This window comes from Aristolochia californica, unplaced genomic scaffold (genome assembly GCF_029961685.1).
Source record: "Aristolochia californica isolate CCGP_79_NKW_82.1479 unplaced genomic scaffold, dmAriCali1.0.hap1 SCAF_2, whole genome shotgun sequence".
In the NCBI taxonomy this organism is placed as follows: Eukaryota; Viridiplantae; Streptophyta; class Magnoliopsida; order Piperales; family Aristolochiaceae; genus Aristolochia; species Aristolochia californica.
In genome coordinates, this window is record NW_027181881.1 from 48,968,427 (window position 1) to 48,980,107 (window position 11,681).

Sequence of the window (11,681 nt, forward strand, 5' to 3'; positions counted from 1 at the left end):
CATCAAATGATCTGCAAATCCAGTGAGGGACCCTTGCAATTCAAAGAGTATTATGATAATTGAATTCAGAAACTTTTCATTTGATCTAATGGTGGTGATCGTGTGTGCACCCATTTGCCAGTCAACACAGGCTCCAGAAGAAGATGGTCAAATCTTTTTTCTGCTGGCCATTGATTAAGCCTACTTATTGAAATCTCCTGAATTTAATCCATCAATGGTGGAGCATAATTAGATCATTACTTGTAGTAATTGCATTTCATTGCACATCTTCCAAAGAGAGGATTTTGGTGGGACTCCCCACTCCCCAGTCATATGAGATGCCCACATAACATTTAACCTTATTCCTGCTGCCCTTCCCTGTCTGAGCAAAAGCTACTTTATTTTAATTGTGTGGGTTTCTTTTTGTTATGGGAGAAATCTGCTCCTCTGGGTATCCAAAGCCTTTTTCCAAAAAGTCACAGGGACCTGTGCATGGGTGGCACTTGGACAGATGGCAAAACAGAGATGACCATGGGCTTGACTTTCCCACTCCATCAGAGGCAATAATGCATGGGAGAGAAAAAAAATTGTGAGCTGTATGATCAACTCGTCATTTTCCAAAGTGAATGGCTTGACACCTCTTGCAGACAACCCATCAAAACTTTGGATGATAACTACACTAAGTTCAACCCAAAATGTCACAAATTTGCTCTTGTGTTTTCTTGAAAGCTCTCTCAATAACACAAAGAACCTAGTATGTCTAGAACAATATTTTTTTTCATTTTTCTTTTCACACTTTGAAGACCTTGTCATGGTCTGTTCCACTGAGAGCTACAGTTGGTGCTGTGAAAACTCCTGTCCAGCACCTAAGATACCAGAACCAAATTTCTTTCAGAGTTTGCTTCTTTAAGTGGAAGAAAAGAATGAAAACTCTCACTTCCAAAGTAGTGCTCTTTTATGACTTTCTCATCTTCTTTAATTTTTTGAAACTGATCCATATTTGCACTGTCCCAGACTATCTTATCCCTTCTGAGAAAGTGAGTAAAAACCTGAAGCATAGGCAAGATTTATATAACCAAAACTGGTGGGATGAACCAGACAAGAGCTTAAATTGTTGGCATAAAGCGGTGTGGGTAGCTTGGCTAGTTTGTGGATCATGTCTCCTCCATCCACCAAAAAAGGTCGAAAGGGCGAATAAATGTTCAACATGTAACACTGGTTTCTTTCAGTCTATCTTGCCTTTGACTTTGGGTGGATATAGTGATAAAATGAAGTGAATAAAGAGGCCCTTTTGATCCATACAGTAAGGGAGGGGACCATGATACATGAAATGCAGCATTGTCCTGATTCTGAATCAGAAGGCTTTCTCTCCCTCCTTTGGGTGGTTCATTGCAGGGATACTGTACCCCCATGGTGCCCATCTTTGTCTACCTGATGAGGTGACTTCAGGGTTGCAATGAGATTATACAATGTTGATTTTGTTTAAAAAACTTCTCAAATTTTTATTTTTTTTTAAAATTGACTAAGTATCAAGGAACATGATGGTATCAAAGAAGTTGCTCATGAATCTGACAGTTTTTTGTTGTCCAGAGTATGCTCTGCAGACAATATGTTCTTGATGAAACTCTACTAAACCCATCACTGTTATTTATTTATTTATTTATTTATTTAAATAAGATTCTTCGTACTAACGATAGTACCTGGTGCGAAGTTTTTGGTTTTAGCGTGAAAGAATCTCCCAATCAACCTTGGATCTACTCATCACCAACATTATCAGTTTCCAAGAAGACTTTGTTTGGTTTAGATTCTGGAAACCCAGGAAAAAAAAAAATAGTTCAAGCAAATGATGTTAGATTCGTAGAAATCAATTAAAATAATGGCAATTGGCAAGTAACCAAAACAAAAAATAAAAAATAAAAAAGAATGTTTGGTTTCTGCATCTCTTGGCCATGGCCGTGGATACTTCCAAATATTAGGCTCTACTTACCACCATGAACGCAAGTTTTTCTTTTCACTGCACGAAAAGATTGACCATGGGGAGATGGGAAAGAATACAAAAAAGCAGCGAACAAGAAGAGCTGATCATGTTTCTTTCATGGCGGTATTCGGATTAAGACTAATCCAACTCTTCTTCCGTGCGCGTTACATGTACTGAACGCCGAACCCTTCTGGATGCCGACTTGCACTGGCCATGCAATTCATAATACGTTAAAGTTTTGGTATGGAATCCAGTTCTGTTCTGAAAGAAACGCTACGTTTTGTTTTGTCGATATGTATTGATCTGGTTCCATGGTTTCTATCCTGGTTTATATCACTTTCATGATCAGCTTTGATCTGCACAGGCTGAAACGAAGGCCGTGCACGTTTGCAGAGTACAAGAATAGAAGAAATTGAAAACTTTCCCTTCTAAAGCACATACGCAATCAGAGAATTTTTTACTGAACTCTGGGCAGTGAAATCCACCAAGGCGGCACCATTGAATCTAGCTTATGCTTTCTCACCCTCCGAACTCGGAAGTCGGAACCCCATTAAGCGCAAACAAGGGCTTCCGGCGGTTCTTATTTGCTATTTTTAGAGGAAAGAGGGGTCCCCTCTGACTCCTCTCCCCCCGGCCCTACCCGTGATATTTCATCAATGACGTAGCACCGCGCTGCCCGCCCACCACTACCTCCCTCCCTTCCATGCTCTCTGACCATGACGGACCATGCGAAAAATTAAATGCTCCTTTCACCACCTTTTACAAAAGGAGGCCCAAAAGCGATTTTGGTAATGCGCCACCCGCAGTCGGCTCTTTTTCCTCCGGCCTCTTTCTTCTTCCTACACGTGGCGGTTCAAACCGCCACGTCGCAGTTCATCTGTGGCCCTTTCAGTTTATCGTGACCAGCACTGGAGCCGTCGTCTCTATAAATAGGACTGGCCAACTGACGCCCCGGAGATCTCTTCATCTACTTCATCTCACGTAAATTTCAATTCCCTGTCCCCCCCCCCTCTCTCTCTCTCTCTCTCGCTCTGCGGCCTCGACCTTCTTCCTCCTTGCTTCCCTTCTGTCTTTTCTCTATTACTGTTTTTCTTTTCTCTAGAGGGGGTGAAGAGATAAAAGAAGAAGCTGAAGGATAAGAGGAGCTAAAGAAAGACATCATGGGGACTGAAGAAGGGGATAAGATGGAGTCCCTGGTGTCCTCTTCGTGTCTGATTACTCTCAAGGTAGGATTATGATGAGACACGGAGAACGGATTACTTCAGCTTTTCTTTTCTAATTTGTTAGTTAACCGAAGAGCTTAGAAGAGTGTGCCATTCTCTGCATCGACTATTAATGATCGTAATCAAAGACTATTTCCGATCTTAATGAGATATAGATCTCTCGAGTTTGTTTCTCACTCGCCGAGTCTAGTACGTGAAATATTGACCATGAAATGAAATGATTTCATGACTCTCGATCGGCTGGAATTATCGTCTTTTGCTTTTGGTCAAAAAATGGTTGTTAGATGTCAATTTTATGAACAAAGGACGAGAAACCTGTCGGCTGATCAATTGTTTTTTGACATGAATGCCTGAAATGTTGCTAACGAGATTGATTTCCAATCATTTTTGTTTTCACAGTTCGTCGACGTTTGTCACCGCGTGAAGTATCAATCCAGAACAGGAGCCAATAGTGGCATTGGCAGGGCGCTGAATCGACGGAACGATAAAAGAGTGGTGGAGGAACGAACAGTGCTGAATGGGGTGAGCGGGATGGTTTCTCCGGGCGAGATCCTCGCCATCCTTGGCCCTTCCGGTAGTGGAAAATCGACACTGTTGAACATTCTCGCCGGAAGGTTGCAGGGTAACTACACCGGCACCGTCCTCGCCAACGGACACTCCTTAAACAAATCCGTCTCCAGAAGAACCGGTTTCGTCACCCAGGACGATATCCTCTACCCACATCTTACGGTGAAGGAGACCCTCGTTTTCTGCTCTCTGTTGAGGCTCCCGAAGACACTAAGCACAAAAGAGAAGACACGAGTGGCGGAGTCGGTCATCGCCGAGTTAGGATTGGCTAAGTGCGAGAACACCATAATCGGCAACAGTTTCATCAGGGGAGTGTCCGGAGGGGAGAGAAAGCGCGTCAGCATCGGACACGAGATGCTGATAAACCCGAGTCTGCTCGTCCTAGACGAACCCACATCGGGTCTCGACTCGACCACGGCTCACCGACTGGTCTCGACGTTGGGAGGGTTAGCTAGGAAAGGGAAGACGATCATTTCCTCGATGCATCAACCGTCCAGTCGAGTCTACCAGATGTTCGACTCGGTTCTCTTGCTGAGTGAAGGCAATTGTCTCTATTTCGGAAAGGGCAGCGCAGCTATGGATTACTTTGCTTCCGTCGGGTTCTCGCCATCTTTCCCCATGAACCCCGCGGACTTCATGCTCGATCTGGCAAATGGTGAGTTCCTGAATCCGTTCTTCCAATTTCTCAATTACTCCTCTTCTCGACTCGTCCGAGTCGAGCCGGGATTCCTTCCTCCCCGGTTGTAATGATTCGTGTCGTAGAAAAATCCTGAGTGCACACGCCACTGGATGATTTTCAAAATGGCTCTACACCTACACAGAGGGGCCAAGATGTCATCTAACACGTGTACGGTCTGAGATAGGGACATTGATCCGGTCGGCCACCGTGTGAGGGTCCCACACCAGACTAGTCAACCGAGTCATACATTTTACCTGACCCGTTGGATTACTACTAGGAACAGGAGGTTTCCAATTCTTGACTCCCTTGGACAAAGAGAATATTCCAAAGTGGGCCCATTGAATCCATGACAAGGACATCCCGACCCTACGACTTGCCAAAGCCAGCCCTAGAGCAGACACCGATGAGGACCCTCGGCCTGCACGTGGGTCCACGTATTACCCTAGATGAGATAAATGCTCCTTATCGAGAGTCGGTACTTAGTGGATAAAATGAATTTTGATTCGTGAGAATTCCTTTTAGTGGGAAATGAATCAATTATGCGTCAGTTACCTTCCCACGTGGCTCTTTATTAGTGGTTTTTTTAATCCTCTGATCACTTATTCAATTTATTACTCATGTCCTCGCTTATTCTAGTAATAGAATAATACGCTTCTTTGTGTCCCCCTTTTTTTCTCCATTAAGTAAGCTTTTATCAAAGTGGGATTAGTCTGATCTAATCTTTATTTAAGTAAGCTTTTATCAAAGTGGGATTAGCCTGATCTAATCTTTATTTATAAATAAATAGAAAATGGGAGTGTTTATCATTTACTAGTGTGCTGGAAGTAAGAATAAAATAATGGGTGGACAGTTAGTGGGGGAGCATTTGACAAGTGTCATTTTCTCTATAAAAAATTGTGAATTTTGACACCGAGTCAATTCTGGTGCCGACTCGTGTTCAAACTTTCGTCTTTTTTTTTTTTTATATATATATTTTTTAAATTATTATTTTTTATTTATGTGGGCGCATGATACCAATTAGTGAAGGTGACGAAATATGTTGCGTGGCAGTCAGAAACCCATATCTAAACTCTCATTACCCACGTGGGGCCCAGCTTATCCGTGGGACCCATCTTATAATTCCTATGCTTTATTCAACCTAGTAATCTTCAACTTGACTCGGTTCGTACTTTGACTGAGTCACTTAACTCCGGTCAATCCAGACGGAAGAAGAAAGTGGACTTGAAAATTGCTCAATTTATAGAACAGATTTCTTGTTCAAATCGAGAAGATGATCGTCTTTTTCAGTTTTATGCACAGATTAGGATGCAATTGACGAAGGAGAAATTGGTTTACGTGTGCAGGAGTCGCTCAAGTGGATTACCAGTGCGAGGGAGAGAAACCTAACGTGAAGCAATCGTTGATTTCTTCATACAACAATGTATTAGCTCCGAGGATAAAGGCCGCCATCGGAGCGGACACTGCTGCAAGAGAGAAACCTGTGAAGGGTAAGAGTCGGTTCCGTGTTGTTTCGGTTTGTAATTGCTTGTTGGATCGTTCTCAGTTGATTCCAAAACCCAATTACGTGCGAGGAAACTGATCTGTAATCTGCCTTGATAAAATTTTGCAGGGATGAAGAGACAGGAAGATAAGAGGAGAAGCAGAAACAATAGCTGCATCGGCTGGTTCAGCCAGTTCGTCATCCTCCTCCATCGGGGTCTCAAAGAGCGCAAGCACGAAGCTTTCAGTTCCTTACGAGTCTTCCAAGTTATAGCCGCGGCAATCTTAGCGGGAGCGATGTGGTGGCGCTCCGACATCGGGGACGTCCGCGATCGACTAGGACTGCTCTTCTTTATCTCCATCTTCTGGGGCGTTTTCCCCGCTTTCAACTCTGTCTTCACATTCCCACAAGAACGAGCTCTCTTCACGAAAGAAAGAGCTTCTGGGATGTACACACTCTCCTCCTACTACGTAGCAAGACTCGTGGGAGATCTTCCCATGGAACTCATATTACCCGCAGCCTTCGGAATAGTGTGTTACTGGATGGCTGGATTAAAACCAGACCTAATTTCCTTCCTATTAACGATGATAACTCTTCTCGGGTACGTTCTGGTGGCACAAGGCATGGGACTCGCGCTGGGGGCCGCCATAATGGACGCTAAACAAGCTTCAACCGTCGTGACTGTAACGATGCTCGCGTTTCTTCTCACCGGAGGGTTCTACGTCAACAAAGTGCCTGCATGGATGCAATGGCTCAAGTATACCTCCTTCACGTACTACTGCTACAAGCTGCTGATCATAGTTCAGTACGGTGAGAAGCGGGCCAATCAACTAATGGGTTGCAGCCACCATCACGGCGGTGGCTGTGGCATGGTGGAGGAAGACGTGGGGACGGTGGTGAGCGTGGCGGCGCTTCTGGTCATGTTTGTTGGCTACAGGTTATTAGCTTACGCTGCGCTTCGAAGGATCAAAGCGTAGAAACTGCATAGAATTAGACTTGTGGATCTGTATATGGCTCTTGATTGCTTTGGGAGGGCGCACGCAAGGGTGAATAGCCTGACCATATGATGATCTCTTACTTCATCCTCGTATGAGAAAAAAAAAAAAAAAGAAAGAAAATGAAGTGATGTCGTCGCAACAACAAGAAGGGTTTGCGATGATAGCATTTGCTTACTGAATTATCTAATAATTTTTTGACTTTTAACAGTCGTTAGTGCTGCTACTGTCTCTGTGATTTTCTTTCGATCTTGTGCAGACACGCAAACCAAAGCAAAACCAGGGCATCAATATAGGCCCAACCCATGAGGCAAACCTGATTTCTTGATAAATCAAACACCTAATGCTACTACAGCCCTATATCCCCCCATATGCCCATATCCATTTTCAATCAAAACTTTGAATTAAATATTTACATAAGAAGGTAGATATTGCAATTTTATTAAAATACTTAAACTATAATTAATATAATATGTTAATTAAATATTAAATATTTATAGTAATTTGTTGCTTGTAAATATTAACGTGACCTAAAACTTGGTAAAATAGTAGTTTGGTATGTGTAACTTTTTTTAATTAAAAAATTATATAGAAAATTGGTAAAATCTTTCAATTTTGTAGAAAATACGATTTGTGCAATTCTTTCTGCTCTAAACAATCATCTATCTCACATAAAAATCGGACCGATTCCTAAGATGAAAGGACGAGATATTGGGAGATAACAAGGTTCATGGGTTTGAGGCTCAATTATCCAATATAAGTGGTTACACACAATATTCTATAATGATGTGACATCAAGTTAGTCCATGGTCTTATGCCTAACACTTCATATACAATCATTCAAATATATACAAAACCCTAAGTGAAGTTGCCTAATTTTCACCATTATCAATGCAATGAAAATTTGCCATGGATGGAACTGAATCAAGTTTAAGGTGGATTTCTATAAAAGAAAGAGAGGTGATGACCATGTAGCCTGTGTTTTTAAGAAAATCATTTTTCTTTGACCACTTCTTTAATGAAAATTTCTTTTGAAAAAAAATTGTCTTTGGCCGATTTTCTTGCATTTTATGCCATCATCGGAAACAAAAGGTAGTTAATTATAATGTTTATATCTATATCAAAAGATAAAATTTTATAATTAATAAAATGTAAATAGAATTAAGAGGTAAATAATCAAGAATTAAATTAATGACTTATTTGGAACCCCGTAGAAAAGAAAAGAAAAGGGGATATAAAGTTATTTTCTACTATTTTGCAGTAGAGAATCATTGAGAGAAAATCATTTTTTCTCTTAATTAATAAATTTTATTTTCCTCGACAGAAGAAGAAGAAGAAGAAGAAAAACTTCTTTTCTCTTCCTTTTCATTATTAGACTTTGGAAAATACTCTCCCAAAATTATGAGTATATGCCTAGAGTCCAACAACAAGAATGGAGAGACCCACAAATTAGTGACATGATGAGCTACCCTATCTTCATGTGACACTTGAATTTTGTTACATTAAATGTCTTTCAATCTCTTATCTTCACATAGAGTGCTCTCAAGCTTAAAGCTTAGATTGGAAGAAAGGTATCATCACCCACATCAATTTGGTCAAATATCTATGCCAATGTCCCCTTGAACTCATCATATCTATCTTCCAAAAAGAAATTTAATCATAATTTAAAAAACCCTTGTTCCAAATAAAGGCCACGAGTCAGATCGATCGAGACACCCAAAATTCTTTCTAAGGTTTTCAAACCTCGATTCTACTCGCCCTTCAAATTTCAACCTGATGGGTCCCACTCAGAATGAATCTAATGGTGCACGTGAGAAGCCTCACTTTAATCAGGACTGAAATACCTACCTCGGTCGATCAATTCCATGTTTCATCCGACGGCTAATCATTCATGTTGGGTAAGCAGTTGCCACGTGAATGGTGGACCCGCTTTGTGTTACCTCCGTGATTAACTGGGGCCTACAAAATAAAAATAAAAATCCACATTAAGAGCTTTTAAATCACCTACCGAATAAGAAAAAGGAAATAGCCTATTTATCCAAGAAAAAAGGAAACGTACAATAACCATCATCTTCGGCACTTCCACCCTCTCTCTCCTCTTCTCTTCTCTTCCTCTCATCTCCATCTCTGCTGCATCATATGGAAATCTCTGAAACTGTGCAACGTATTTCAATGTCTCCAAAAGAAGCAGAGACATCTTCTTTAGTTTCGCCAAAACACATCAACCGTCGGTCTACGTCTTTCTGTGGTTCTCCTTCTTCCTCTATCTCCTCACTCGGATCCTTTTGCTCTTCAAACCTCGACTCACCACTCAGTCCAATCTCCCCACTTCAATTCTTGGGAGTTCCTTTCAAATGGGAACAGCAACCCGGAATCCCCAAGCAGCTGCATTCGCCAAAACACAAAAGCCCTGCTCGAGATCTGCTCCCTTTACCGCCCGCCGGAGCTTCTTCCCAGAGATTCATCTCCATCTGGAGGAAGAAGACTCACGATGCTAAATTTGGGACAGACCCGTTTGTTGCGGCACTGCTGGAGTGCTCCAAGCCTGACGAGGAGTGCTGGAAGAGTTCCAAGGTCAGCAGGACGTTGAGTGACCGCTTCGGCTTCGGCTTCATTGATCTCTACGGCTCCTGTAAAAGCTCCTGCTCCGTCATGGAATCCAAGGTCCTGATTCCCCGATCCAGCCGATCGTCCTACCACATGCTGAGTCGCAGGATCGGTTGATCAGTCGGTTCCCCAGGTTGGGATTTTATACAAGTAAATAAAAACTTGGAAGTTTAGTCTATGGGTGTCAATGCATAGTTACTGAAAACCTCCTCCATCAGTTCTGTTATATGTTTCTGATCTATCCTCTTAGCTCATACTAGATGGGTCTCCGCCGACGACTCTCCGGCGGATTCTTGCATTGTATTACAGCCTTCCGTCCTCGAATCCGGCAATTTCATGTTCATGTGATTATTATTTTTTTTAATTTTTTGCTTCTCTTGATTCGATGTCTATGAGACGATTTGCCACGAGAAGTTGTCGTATGCTTTGTGTTGTTATGAATAGTTTATGAATCTGCAAGTGATAATTTTCACGTGATTGACTTGATGGATGAGTACAATTCAAGCAAAATAATTGATTCTCTTTGACGTGTTTTGGTGCATAATGTTTAGAAAATTCAGATTTAGTCTGAATGTAAGAGAAGCTGACAAAGAGGAGTCCGACAGTCCAGTCTGCGCTCCTCACTCTTCCAGTCAGGAATATTATCAGACACTTGGGGAGATCAATTGTCAATACTGAGCAGTCAAAAACTATACAACTAGAACCTCTCTATGAACACAGTTCAATTCAAGGCAAACATCGCGCAGGTTTCAGAAACTGGAAAAGAATATCAGACGGCTCTGAAATCCAGATTAGGAACTTACGCTATTCGCAGTAAGCGCAGGAACTTACTGAAGCACCTACGTTGTATTCGGACGATGGAGACCAATAATTGGGAAATATTTTGGCAAGTTTAAGGGGAGGAGTCATGATCTGAAAGAATTTTTTTTTCTGGGCTGTCGTTGTGTCTAATTAAAGGAGCCATTTAAGACGCATAGGATTTGTAGATTGAAACTTGAAAGAGTTGCCACCATGTTCTGAAAAAAAATTCTCACATCTGCTCCACCTCCACGACAGCACCTGAGATTTAATGTAGCTTTGTTTTTCCTTCTTCCCTGCGTTCCTGAAATTAAACAACCGTCTGTACAGAAATCTGTTTCCTTTCAGATTAAATGGGGGTCGTTTTTGGAATCGACATTCACCATCAATATGTTTCCCCGAGATCCCCACGTGAGGCTTGTTCACGATGTTGAGCTAACCCCATGAAAATCCTTTCGACATCGGGACTGATGCAGGAGATGAGGTCTCCGGTACCATTTGGTCCAGGCGTCCCGAACAGCGTAGAGAGCACGTAGTGAGTGAAAAAAGTAATTTACCGTGAAGTCTCCATCCACGAACATGTAAATTTGACTAGTGATTAGAGCAGGAAAGTACAAGTATGCAGGTAGCAGCACTTCTGGGTTAATTACTGCGTGTCCTACCAGTGAGGTGAGGAAGAGTGGTGAGTGAACCACCTTCATACGTTTCTGCTGTTATTGAATTTTCTTCCGTTTGGCTGCTTCTTAAAGCCATTATCACGGACAGTTGAGTTCATTTACTTCTCGAGTGGTCTGTCTCAACTCCCATGAATTCCTATTAGCCTAAATTTTGAGACATGTGATGATAACTTGGCCTCACTCATTTATCCAGGCTTGTTTTCTGGAAACAATGGAGAAATTCCTTGCATGTTCTGGGGATATGTGAAATTTATTCCTCTCTAGGTAGGGTGGATGAGGGGGTGTCGAAGGCCTCCTTTCATTCTCGGTCCTCCTTTGCAAACAAAAAATGAAAAGGCTCAAAGCAGAGGCCTCCATCAACCCCTACTATTCTTTCCTGTTGCAGAAAGGGAGGATAAGGTAGTGAGGGGAGGCCCTCATTGCTCCCATCAGCCCTATACCGAAAAGGTGGGCAAAGGCTCCCGTCATCTTACGCAGAAGTAGAAATCTTCGTTGTCATCATCTCCCATTTACTATATAGGAAAGACTGTTGGAGGGACCAAAACACACCTACCACATGGCCAAGCGATGTGAAGATGAGGAGCTCTCCACCTGTTCTTTGGAGGGAAGGCCCCCATCACCCCGTTATCCCTTCGTAGAAAAAGGTGGCGAAGGAGGGAAATGGTATCGAATTGTTTAAATTGTCTACAACCCATTTG

The 11,681-nt window shown here is 42.2% G+C and overlaps 2 protein-coding genes across 2 annotated transcripts; both read left to right on the plus strand.

The window, feature by feature from the left end:
- The first annotated feature begins 3,117 nt into the window (after positions 1-3,117).
- Positions 3,118-6,901, plus strand: LOC137955234 (ABC transporter G family member 25-like). Its single transcript, XM_068802097.1, has 4 exons — positions 3,118-3,183; positions 3,580-4,402; positions 5,770-5,919; positions 6,036-6,901. Exons 1-4 carry the CDS (start codon positions 3,118-3,120, stop codon positions 6,881-6,883), a joined length of 1,887 nt encoding a protein of 628 aa, XP_068658198.1. The 3' UTR covers positions 6,884-6,901.
- Positions 6,902-9,040: 2,139 nt separating this feature from the next.
- LOC137955236 (uncharacterized) lies at positions 9,041-9,625 on the plus strand. The gene has a single exon (XM_068802098.1). The coding sequence runs from the start codon at positions 9,041-9,043 to the stop codon at positions 9,623-9,625; it is 585 nt and encodes a 194-aa protein (XP_068658199.1).
- The last annotated feature ends 2,056 nt before the right edge of the window (positions 9,626-11,681 follow it).